The following is a 12,772-nucleotide window of genomic DNA, read 5'->3' as shown; positions in this document are numbered from 1 at the left end:
AAATTGCATCACAAATCTTTCAGGAAAGCAGCGGTAAGTGGTTAAAAAAAACATGTGCAGCACCACTTCAATGATGAATACGACTTCCCTGAGAGCACGAGACTACTATACGATTCCTACAACTCGTTCCTGTACAACCACAACTAATTTTAATCACTCCTGAACCAGAACTACTCCAACTACAAAGGACCCCAGGTGTGAAAGTTGTGTAATCCTTTCCTTCGTTGTCTTTGAGCTCATTTTCTGGTTGCCTTCTGAAGCTCCCTGGCTCTTTTTTTTCTTTTTTCTTCTTTCTCTCTCTCCATGTGCCGCAGTCAATTTGGCTCAAAGCTTTTACAAAAGTGTATTTCTCAGCGTTTTTCGCTCCCCTATCTCCCTAAATCTTAATGGCTTTTGTCACACTGTGACACACTCGGTATAAGCTCCGGAGGAGGAATCATGGCTGACCTTGGCTGCACACAGTCAGACACAGCATGTTACAACAGGTATCTACAAACAAACAATATGCTACACGCATGCTGATAATTCCCGTGAAAAAAAAGGGCTTAATTAACAGCCACCCCGCCATCCATCTCTTTAACGACAGCTTTCCTTTCACGAGTCGGTTGATATATTGAACCGCATGCTCAGGTTTATACAGACGGACAGCGCAGACAGTTTCATTAAAGTGAAGGGATGAAATCTGAGCTGACCGAATCCGATTATCGGGGGACTGCTGAGACGGGCAAAAGAAACGGGACAATGCAAGATGAAAGCAAACAAACCTCAGCTCAACATATATTCTCTCCAGGTTTGTATGTTCCTACGGTCCGGTGTTCCCTGGTTCTCCAGGTACATTTGTGTTCTGCCAGGGTCTTATTATCCCAGGGTCCTATATTCCCCAGTTCTACATATGAGCTGTCCTACCGTCCTATGTACCCAGTTCTGAGTATGTTTGCTCCCAAGCTGTTAGGGTGCTCTGGTTTTAGAGGACCCGGGAACTATACTGTACGTAGAACCAGGGAACATAGGACCTGAACCTGGTAGAGCCCACTGGGGATGATAGGACCCTAGAAACATAGGATCTGAAGAACACTAGACCCCAGGACGGCACATATGTCTTCAAATATTACTGGCTATACATGCTTTGATGATACTCTTCTCTGCATCTCATCTAATTGAGAATCCATGAATACTTTTTTTAGACAGGTAGAAACACCTGCCAGTGAAGTAAGCCTAAAAAGATTTCCAGACTCAACGTGAGACTAAACGACTGGCAAAGATGGACATCTTTTGCAGTGTGGGCCTGGCTGGGTTTATAAATAGCGGTTGAAGCACCTTGGTGCCACTCTACAGCCCCGATGTTAAAGATGACCTGGCAGAAAGCCGCCGGGTAAACCAATCAGACGCAGCCAGCTGTGTCACAGGCAGGAGCCATGGTTACCTGGCTGCCACGGCAACTGGGGTCAACGTGTCCTGTCAGACAATGATGGATGAGGCGGGATAATAAAAAAAAAGACAAAAAAAACATACAACCACAAGTTTGCACTCACATACACATGCATGCACACCTTGGCATACAGAGGCCCACAGTGAGTATCGCCACAACAGGAGTGCAAATGGTTCTTGGACGGCTGCCATGTAGCATCTGGGATTCAACTTTTTTTCAGAGAACGAGGGGTAAAGGGCCTCAGTAGCTTAAATGGTGAGTAATGATGAAAAGAAAAAACAGTGATCTTACTCAGCTTGTGCCCCTCTCTGATGGAAATTACCGAGTCAAGTTAGTAAGCTCATAATTAGGCATGTAATCAGATTCTCAGCCGTCCATGACAGACGTTATCATCTGGTACGAAACCACATACTTCCTGATACATCGAGGAAAAAAAGTTGTGCCAAGGAAGAAACAGTCAGGAGGACTTTTCTCTACATGTGTTGATGATCCTTGTTGGCAACTTTCAAGCCAACCTTTAATCAAAAATGAGCATGTAAAAGAATGACTTCCTTTACTTCAAGTATGATAAAAGACTGCTAGGGTTACAATTCCTGATCTTTTGTGCGTTAAAACTCGACTTTTACTTCAGTTTGTCTACTAAGTTTTACAATCTGTCATGGATTCCTTCAACGTTACCTTATTTAGTAACCCTGCTGTACCTCAGCTGTCCTTTTTTTTAGTAGAAAAGGGCAAATCATAACGATACTCAGCTCTACTGTTATTGACTATCTTCATTGATATATAATATGTGAGCCAGAAACCACATAGTCAAGTCAAGCTTATTTATATAGCAGTTCCCAACCTCCAGTGTAATGGACATGAATCACCAAAGGTGTTGCCAAAATCAAGAAATCCACTTGGACATGAAACCAAACTGCTGTCACACAGAAATCTTCATGGATGTTCAGCCAAGATGATGTTATTTAATATAATAGTCAGTAAAATCACAATCAAGTAGTCTAAGAGTGATTTTTAATGGTGTGGATCTTCACTGAAAACTGCGTTTTAAACTCCTAAAAAAAGACCATCAGCCATCTGAAAAAGACGAGCCAACACTGGAAACTGAAAAATCCCAAGCCCTGTCCTCTGTGTCGTGTTAGAAGGAGACTCTCAGGAGAGGCCCGAGAGAAAATGGAAAGGAGAGTTATGTAGAGAGACAGAAAGGGAAAGTCGGAAACAGAAGGGGAAGGAAAATGGATGCGGATGGAGAGAGAAAAAAGGGGGATAAAGGGATAGAGCGAGCGGCCTAAGAGCCGAGGATGGAGGAAGAGGAGAGGAGGTGTTTCTACGAGTGTGTACGTATGTGTGTGTCCGGGCTTATAGACAGCAGGCCCAGTAAATCAAAGCTCTGTGCTCCTCTCCCCCAGTTGCACTTAGCTAATGAAAAGCATCACTACGCTACCTCGACCGCGACCCCACTTAGAGCCAAGATGTGGGAGCAGAGGGGGGAGTGAAAGGAACGGAGGGAGGAAGGGGAAGAGGGGGAGGACGACTCTCTCAAAGGCACCGCTCTTTCACTCTGCACAGGGACGACGCATGAACACAAATTACTCCTGTCACACACAAGCAATCACAAAACATGCGTGTATTCAGTCAGGAATGCACAATTTAGGACATCTATAACAGATTAAGATTTTTACTACCCATGGTTGTCACTTAAACATGTAACAGAAATCAAACAATATCTATAATTGCATAGACTTCCTACAAGAAAACGACTCCTTAAAGATTTTAAAAAGCTCTAAGTTACAATATTTGGCGCAATATTATCCAAAATGTATGATGCAGCCTCAGTGGCTGGCTAGCATCTAACTAGCTTGATGACTTAAAAGAGGGTATTATCAATATTTTAGTTAGTTAGCAGCTAACTAGCTTTTAAAAATCCTAAATTAATTCACTTAAAATAGGATATTATCAATATGTTGGCTAACTGACAACTGACTATGTTAAAAACATCCTAATTTCAAAACTCTCAAAGAGGATATTATAAATATTTTGGCTTGCTAGCAGCTAACGAGCTTAAAAACATTCTAAAAAGATCAACACAACTTCTCTAATGACAGAAATCTACTTATGTTTATCTTATTGTATCAGACCCATCAACTCTAAAGCCACACATGTACAAATATTCACCATACAATCCTGTCAAGTGAGTGGAGTTTGTAGTCTGGACTTCCTGTTTATGCCAGGTGTGTTTTGGGCTGCCACATCTGTGTCTAAGCCACTCAAAACCACACTCACACTCGCTCAGAGACACATGCATCAACACAAACGGGCCATATGCACAACCAACACGGCTCCGCTAATGTAAAATTCCACATGTGGCTCCATTTATAGCTCAGTCAGAGGAAAGTCTTTCTGCATGAATTGGAAGAATGGTTTTAAGAAACCCAAAGAGGGCCATGCTGGAATAAAGATGTACGGTATCGTCTTGCATAATGATGTAAGTTGACACAAACCCTGGAGTTCATTAACCAGCTCAGTCAGAGTGTCCTCTAATGTGAAATGAGTCTCCAAGGAACAAAAGTGGCATACAAACAGTTTAATTTGGGTTTTCTGAGTAATATTTAGAACATGTTCTTCTCTGGGCCAAACGACATGTGGTCCTCCTTACGAAAAACTTCCCATAAAAATTCACCTGAGGTTTTTATTCCTCCTGAAAAGACTTCTCGGAGATGAAAGTGACAGAATATGAGTCCTAGAGGCTGCAGTAAATACTCCGTCTCTCCTATAAAGGCTGTCCACCGTGAGATATACTACGTGAGGAGTGAAGTGAGTGAGTGAGGTGAACGCTTGTCTGTATGACCGACTACCTGGCTGATGGATGAGGTGAACAGAAGGAGCGAATGAGTCACCCAGACAAAAAATAGACAAAGACAAAGAGCGCCAAAAACCAGCCAAAAAGCGAGGATGACATGACTCAATGAAGTGGAGCGTGAGGAACAGGCCCCACAGAAACTCAGAGGCCGGGGAGAAACAAAGTCCTCCGCTCCCCCCTGCTACCCCCGAGATGAAAAAGCAGAGCCACACCTGCTTTCAATTTCCACCAAATTGAAATTCTGTCATGAACAATGGGTGCCTTTGTGAGACAGAGAACGAGAATGAGAAACACAAAAAAAGAAGGAAAATGAGAACCAGGATGGTGTTTGTAATATTGGTACGTCGTGTGTGAGCGTGTTTCAGACGCTCTCATTTTTCTAGAGAGCGGTTTCCATAAACACATAAAAGCTGCGGGACGGTGATGGACTTCCAGGGTCAAGGAACAAAGACCTGTGATCACACTTCATGTCATGACACCTAAAGAAGCGTCTTATTTAAAGGGCGCTGTGATGTTTACTGTCAGGTCGCGACATCTTGTGGTTGTAGTTATGACGGGAGCAAAGGAGGAAGTCATGTGTTAAATTAAGCATACAGAGCAGGTTGAGGTTGGACTGGTGGGTCAAAAAACCCAACACTGTTGCCCAGAAGGTCGGTGCTCACGCCCACCATCGATCGCTGGCTAACTTCATCCAGTCAGATGAACAGAAGAGGAGCACCACCGCCAGAGGTTACCGAAGTCCGTCGGGAGAAGAGCGAAAACATCTCTCAATGCCGTTCTTTGCTAGTGAAAAATACTGAAAGTTCTGATGCTAACATCTGGAGGTTCCAGTTCAACATCTGTGTCTTCAACTGCAAGCATGTATCTTAAAGGCAGGGAAGTGATTCTAGAGCAAGATTGTTGAGTCAATCCCAGGTAGTCAAATATCACTTTGAGTTGGTGTTTGGCCCAAAATTCTAACCCAAAGCTTCGGTATTTGATGACCTGGGTCAACTATCTTCTCCAGAATCGCCTTCCCCTATATTTAAAGTCTTTCTAGATGGAGATGAAAGCTCACGTCATCTCGCATCCAGCTGCCTCTCAAGGTAAAGTAAAGTTCAGACAGACTCGATGGCCTCACTAAGACATCATCAGGGTTATTTTGGCATATCAAAGTGCCTCTTTATCCGCAGAAGCCTTAATGTGGGAGAGGAGTTTAGTCATCGGGTGATTGGTGTCCACATCAGACTTCTTCCACATTTTCATGAAACTTTGTCAGACTCTGCGTCATCCCACTGTACACCCTGCTCTCATTGGCAGCCTCCGCTCTTGAACTCCCTCTGAATGTGCGATCTCAACACACAGATGGCATATCAAACGGCTCAAATTAGCAGCGCGGCTAAGATCACTCCGCAAGACGGATTGGATGAAACTGCACTGCCAGCTTCCACCAGCTCAGCACAAACACCAAGGGCTCCTAAAATTCTTCATGTCGAGGGCCCTTAAAGTTGAGGTGTTGTCCCAGGACCCCTCAGTAGACGGGAAACAGAAGGAAGAGTGGAATCTCTTATCAGGATAGTCATTATTCTGGTTATGGCCCCCGAGGGTCCTTTTCCGCTGTGATTATGGGAACATCAGTGATTGGCAGCACAGAAGAGCCCATAATCATTCAAAGCATGCCGAGCAGGCTGTCACTGCACAAATCATAGAAGCTTTCTTTAAAATAGTGAAAGAAATGAGAATAAAACTGCAGAAAAACAACAAAAGACTCAACCTGGGGGTGTATTTTTGGTGGAAATCGACCCATTTGCTCGCCAGGGAATTTCCTTTAGCCGTTGATACAACGCATTTCATTCCCTGTCGACATCTATACTTCATGGGAGTATGGATAAGTGTGCGAGACTATAGAGCTGAGGATGTTTTATTTATGGTGCCGAGCGCAGCTCATCCCAGCGGACTGACACTGTGGGCCGGATGCCAGATTGTAGTAGATCCTTGAAGCCGAGAAACTGTGCGTATCTATGACTACCTCCCTGCTTCGATGTGTGTGTGTGTGTGTGTGTGTGTGTAGTTATATGGACGCATCAAATAACCCACACATACAGTACATTCGCGCGTGTGTGTGTACACAAGGTTGCAGCTGCGATACTGTTTGCGCGAGGCGTGCGATATGATCAATACCAGGTGCAGACAGAGAGGCACAAAGATCAATGAGCTGTGATCATGAAGTCTAGGCCGCTTATGATCATTAGCCGGCTGCTAATGAACTTAGAATGCCGTGTTTGCTAATGAGCTCCCCTCGCTGCGAGTCCATCGCAGGGAAAAAAGAACACGGAGAGCAAGTACAGGACAAGGACGAGGACGTGGCTTTGACAGGCAGATTGTAAGCATTCCTGCGTTCCCTCGTGTTACATGTTAATGCTTTAACTTTATGTGTGCAGGTGTGCGTTGTCTCAAGTCGAAGGTGCAGCATCCGCTTCAGACTGCTGATTTAATATAACGTGACACGGCGCAGGAAGATCGTGTCGAGGATAAAATAACAGCAACGCCCCAGAATATATGTCGCAACAAAAACCGAAGCTGAATGCATTGACAGAAAAAAATGTACTGGAAAAACATTTTTCCAGCATCTTAAATGTAAATATTTGCTGGTTTTTCTTTGTTGTCTATGATGGTAAACTAAATATCTTTGAGTTTTGGACAGTTTGTTGGACAAAAGACGACATTTTCACCGTGAAATATAATTACAATAAATCAGAAGATCAGTTGAAAGATGAATTGATATTGAAGCAAGTATTATAAGTAACAACACCTCAAACTAATGACTCAAAATGGCCATAAATTTGATGACAAATTGATAAAATTGTAAGAACACTAACCGATTTTTGTACCTAAACCTAGCCTGACCATGAAGAGTTTTCCTTTTTCCTCATTATCCTTCTCATGACCTTTCAAATTCATCTTGTGACCCACAGTTTGGAACTCCTTGATTAGCTAATTAATTGATAAGACAGAAAACTTTATAAATGCCAAAGATCTTGTTGGTTCCAGCTGTTTAAATATGAGGATTTGCTTTCTTTTTATATATACCTATACCTTCCAACATTAACATTTCTTCATGTTTCAGTCACCTACAGGCTGAACTACAGCATCCCGGCCCGGCATGACTTAAACTTCCAAGGCAGAGATCCAGGCTCGGGTATGAGATGCGGGGGCAGAGCAGTGCACTGTGCCCTGGGGAAGTGTGCTGTAGCCGGGTCTCAGTCCGGCTGGCAGTGGCCCGGGGGGCCTGGAGGGAGGCATGCGGTCACATCGCATATAAATCACCTGGTCACAGATACACAGAGCATTGTTTAGCCACAGCGACAGCTCCGCTCTCTGAGGACAGCCTGACTCGCAAAGATACAGACCACACACACACATGAACAAGTGCTCTGGTTGGAGAAGGAGAGCGTGGAGAAAGCTCCAGCGAGGATCTCTGGCTGCGGACAGTCAGCCTGTGTGGCAGCCGAACAGCAAACGAGGTCCCATCGGAGGCTGTCAACCAAAACTAGGTCTGAGTGCAGTTTCATGTCAGTTGGAGGTGGACATCATCATCAAAAACCACAAATACCATCGCCATTATTACTACATGTCAACTAAAATGAACTTCCTCTTATTTTCCCCCAAACTGTGCCGTTAACAGGATAAAAATAGAGCACTGGACCGTGAAAGGTCGCAACCTCAAAAACGACAGTCGCTGATGAAGCCCCATGAGAGAGCTTGACCCTTTACACCGGCCAGTGCTTCAAAAACAGCCCATTAATTAGGATTTCTACTTCAAAAAGAGGATGTTTTCTAATGTTTTGTTTTAGTATGATAGAAATCAACCACATCTATCAAAAAGTAAAGAAACAGAAATCTTTAAATCAACAAGAAACATCCCAAAACGCCCTTCCTGCTCATTTGAAACTCTTCATCTGACAGGAAGACATAGTCCTCGCCCTTTCAAAATAAAACCAATAAAGAAGATGCCCCTGCTGTAACACCACAGGGAGCTGAGACATTAAAGACGGCGAGACAGATTCATTACTCAAGAATCTCCTCACTCAACGCAAGCTAATCACCGGGCAGAGCTAACAGATACATACTGTGACTAGCCGAGGGGGAAATGACATCCCTGGTACACGCCGGGCCACACACATGCGAACGCACGGCGGTGACACACACACGGAGGCGTGGCGGGCAGCGACGGTCCAATCAAAGTCTGATTGATTTTCAGAGCTCTCGGGGGATTCTGGTCAGTCAATAAGGGACTCTGTTAGACAACTGAAGACATGATGGATCTACCATACGTCTTGACTTACAGTGTTCCAGCTGCCTCGCAGACGACTGCGACAGAAAGAGTGACACAGAATTTGTGTTGTTTTCTCACACATAGCATAAAAAAGCAAAGAAATCAACTTTGACGATGTCTTCCAAGTTCTCTTCTGAATTGATTTGCAGCCTATATTTAACTGAATACAGAACACAAAGACAATATATTCTACGTTTATATACTCTCCTTCCAACTTTTTTGTTTTTGAATTAAGGCCTACGAATGCTTGATTTTCATCATCAGTCAAACTCTGTAACAGTTAAGTCCAAAAATGAAAGATTGGCCCTTTAACTAGCTAAATGACCTTTTCAAAATATGACAAATTGAATGAATTTGATGCCAGCAAGTTGAAAGTGTCCCAACTTTTTTTGGAATCAGGGTTGTAAGAAGCCCTACAAATGACAGATTGGCCCTTTAACTAGCTAAGTGCCCTTTTCAAAGTACTCTGATGATACAAAAGCGTAACATCAGTTAATATAGTCAATATTTCATGTTTTTGCTGCATTAAAGACTGAGCCAACAGAGAGCGGCTTGCATTAGAGAACACCTGAGCTCTGAAGTCAAACTTGTGATACTGCAGAACACAAGGAACATAATCCCGGGTCTTAATAAAGCGCTCTGACTCAGTCGGGTAAACACCAGCAGGAAATGCCTCAGCGAATATGTTAAAAAATCAGATCTCCGGCGCTGTGTCAAATAACAGTTGTTGTTATTCACGGCAGTGCTGCTTAGCATATTGCACAGCAGTAATGAGCTCACGGAAGTCTTCGGCCGGCTGTAGCAACTAGCCTGCGTTTGTGGCTGTTTCTGTCAGCGTGTCAAATCTAATATTCTCTCTCTACGTGTGGGGCGATACATTATTAATAGCGTGTATTTGAGGAGCTTTCTTAGAACCCGCTTCTCGCACGTCACTCAGCTTCTGCTCGCCACACTCGTCTTCCTCCCTCCTGCTGTCGTCACACCTCGCAAAACGTCGCTCCCCCTCCTCCTCCTCCTCCTCCTCCTCCTCGAACGCTCATCTCGTTTGTGCGTTGTCGATAATGTTGGATCGCATCTGGACAAGTCTCGCTTTGCATATGAACTGCGTGGGAGCTCTTCCCTCCTCCCCTGCCTCGTTTTCCCCCCTTGCATCTAAATGGCCCTCTCCTCCACTGCGAGCTACAGAAAAGTAGGGCAGATGCCTCATTTAACACTTGGGTGCGATCATTACACACTGTGTATACATTATACAACAAAAAAAAAAGCAATAAATCCACCTACTTCTCCAATAAAGATGTGTTATGCTGCAGCGAGGAGCATTAAAAGGCAGGTAATGTTTGATGTGGCAATATGTTAACACACCAAAGCCTGCAGTTTGTCTCTCTGATATACGATTATGTGGCGGAGGAGCATCTTTAAAGGCAGATTTTGCAGCTCACGTGTTGGAAGAAGGGTTTCTCAAACTCATACTCAAGATGTTTTTAGGGCATCTGCGAGAATAAAAGGTGACTTTAGCCTCACATGCTTCCAGATCGACAAATACCTTCACACACAGGTTGAAGAGGGGTCGGGATCTAGAGGGGGACGTTGGCATGCTTTATGTTTTCAGGACAGGGTTGGGGTTAAAATACAGTTAGTGTCAAACACAAAAGACACTTGAGGCTTCTGCAACATAAACAGAAGACTTTAACTTCACATGCTTCCAGATCCACTAACATCTTCACAGTGAGGGTTATAGTTCGGGTCCAGGGGTGCATTGGCGTGCTTGACTTTTTCCTTTTCTTGTTACCGAGATGCTGCGTGAAAAGCCCCCGGTTCCTGACACACTCAGTCAGTCCCAGATAGGAGGAGAAGCGAGCAGCAGCAGATTAAATTATACAGGAGAAACCAGAAATAGCTCCAGTGCCGAGGCCGCGTGGACCCGACGCAAGAACACGCCGATGCGAGTCGCCACAGAGCAGTCAGCTAGATTAGTCCTGAACAAGAGATCTGCCCGGCTCTCGGATGTGACAAAGAGATGTGAACTTGACCTCTCGTGACCAAAAGTTGAGGGATGGTGGGAGAGGAATCCTGAATTCCTCCAAAAAAACCCCACCAATTTCAGCCAAACATCCAGATCTAAAACATACAAGAGTCAGAGGCAACCGTGATGCTGCTGTGTGTTGTTTGAGAGGAACCACTGACCATGAACTGCTCACCTCTTTACACCTCACACAGAAACATAACCACCCACTTGACGACACCATGGAAGGTCTTTTGATGAAGCTGTGTGCAGAAAGAAAGCCATCTGGTCTTTCATGCATGTGACCAGTGCATTTTTGGTTTCATGCTTCTTTTGACCTTTTCCCACGCTCTAACCCTCACCCTGACCCCCAGCAACCTGCACACTGCACCCTATCCACGATTTCTTACCCAAAACATGCAGGAGAGGCAGACCCAGGTCCTGGCCCTCCCTGCCAGAGCCGAGGGCAGAGACAGAGACACGGAGGGCATCCTGAGGAAAAACAAAAGTGCCACTCAAGGTAGAAATCCAAGGTATTCCCAGAAATTCCTGCCGGTTCCACGCAGGCTTTGGCGACACAGATCCATGCCGGAGGGTGTGGAAGGGAATGCTGCTCTCGTTTTCTCTCTCTGATGGCCTTAGTCAGTCTCCCTGCATCTGAGCTCCCTCCTGCCCCTCTCTTTGCTAGCTTGTTCTACCTCCTCCACTCCTGGTCCTCCTCCTCCTCCTCCTCTCTCTCTCTTGTTCGCTCACTCACTCCTGCCCTCCTCTCTGTCCCTCTTGAAATGTGGTAACTTTATTCCGCGGAGGAAAAAAAGGGGGGTTGGTGGGAGGAGGTGAGTCGAGAATCGGGGCCTTTATTTTTCTCCCTCCCAAAAACTCCCTTCTCCTCAAATGATCCTTGTTAGCCCCTCCTCACGTACACAGACACACACACACACACACACACACACACACTCTATTCATTGACCACCCCCTCAGCTTCCACGCGTTGCATACCTCACCTCTCCTCCCCTCCACCTCTCCTCTTTGCAAAGCATGCTCGCTCATGTCTGCGCTAATGTCACTTCAATTTTTCATCGGCAGCCCCTTCCTGTTTCCAGACCTCCTCCTTCAAAAAATATCTGCAGGACTCGACAGCCGAGCAGCGGAACAGGTAGGTGCAGAAAGTTGGAGGCACACGTGCAGATGCTCACGCACACAAGAAAAAAGCTGTGTTCACCTGTGAACACAATCAGAATGATGTGAATCATCAAACGAGGTGGTGCAACAACAGCATCACACTTCCATAAAGCTAGCGAGACATTTAAAAATGAAAGGAAATCGAAACTGAGAGATCTTGACTGGATCCTACATTTCCCATGATGCAATTCGATAACGTTTTTCATTATCATACATCCAAACTCCTTGGCTCAATTTGTAACTCACGCTTTCTGCAGAATATATCAACTTTCTCACAATGTGGACTTTTAGTGGGAAGGGTTGGTGCGTCGCCTACACGCAAAATTGGACTAATGTCGCATTATTCGTACACAGATTGAAGCGACTGGGCTGCATTATAAAGATGACTACACCTTTACGTTGTGTCGTGATGAGTGAAGTTGAGTCGATATGTTTTTCTTATGCGTATGTGTTGGACTTTTTGACATTCAGAACCGGCGGACACAGAAGCGGTCCTTTCCTAATCACTTTCGAGAACTTCTTGTCACTTTACAAAAAGTGAGATTTATGATTTATTCAATACACTCCAAACATTGCTCTGGGTTAACCTTCATAAGGCAATAAAATCCCTTCTTTTAGCATCTATGACAAGTCCATGTGCATATTTCACCCTCCCTGGTCGTCTGTCTCAAAACACTCCCTCATGCATGTATGCAAACATCCCGGCGCACACGTGTGAGGGATCGCTACATGCATGTGTACGTCTACACAAAGTACAGCACTGAATCAACATTATATGAGCGGTGCGGGCGCATTACATCACTCCACAGTCAGATCCATAAAGGGCTAAGAGCCAATTCATTTTGAGAAAACACCCTCTATTGATCCCTGCTGCACTCCATCACTTCCACTGTAACAGTTACCTCAATCCATAGGCTAACCTGACACATAATCTGTGTGTGTGTGTGTGCACGTCTCCCTCTGTGTGTGTGTGTGTGTGTGTGT

General features: G+C 44.8%; 1 protein-coding gene across 4 annotated transcripts in view; it reads right to left on the bottom strand.

The window, feature by feature from the left end:
* Window positions 1-12,772, bottom strand: part of tns1a (tensin 1a) — a 93,251-nt gene that overhangs the window by 69,818 nt on the left and 10,661 nt on the right. Inside the window, exon 1 of one of the 4 annotated variants that reach the window (XM_037090767.1) lies at window positions 11,017-11,039. The exons of the other annotated variants lie outside the window; for them this stretch is intronic. Coding sequence (XP_036946662.1) covers window positions 11,017-11,025 — 9 coding nt within the window. The 5' untranslated portion in view covers window positions 11,026-11,039. Of the gene's footprint in view, window positions 1-11,016; window positions 11,040-12,772 lie in introns of those variants that run through there. 4 annotated transcript variants of the gene reach the window in all.

This window comes from Acanthopagrus latus, chromosome 24 (assembly GCF_904848185.1).
Source record: "Acanthopagrus latus isolate v.2019 chromosome 24, fAcaLat1.1, whole genome shotgun sequence".
Classification (NCBI taxonomy): domain Eukaryota; kingdom Metazoa; phylum Chordata; class Actinopteri; order Spariformes; family Sparidae; genus Acanthopagrus; species Acanthopagrus latus.
The sequence above is the reverse complement of the archived record's forward strand: the minus strand, read 5'-3'. Positions and strand labels throughout refer to the sequence as shown.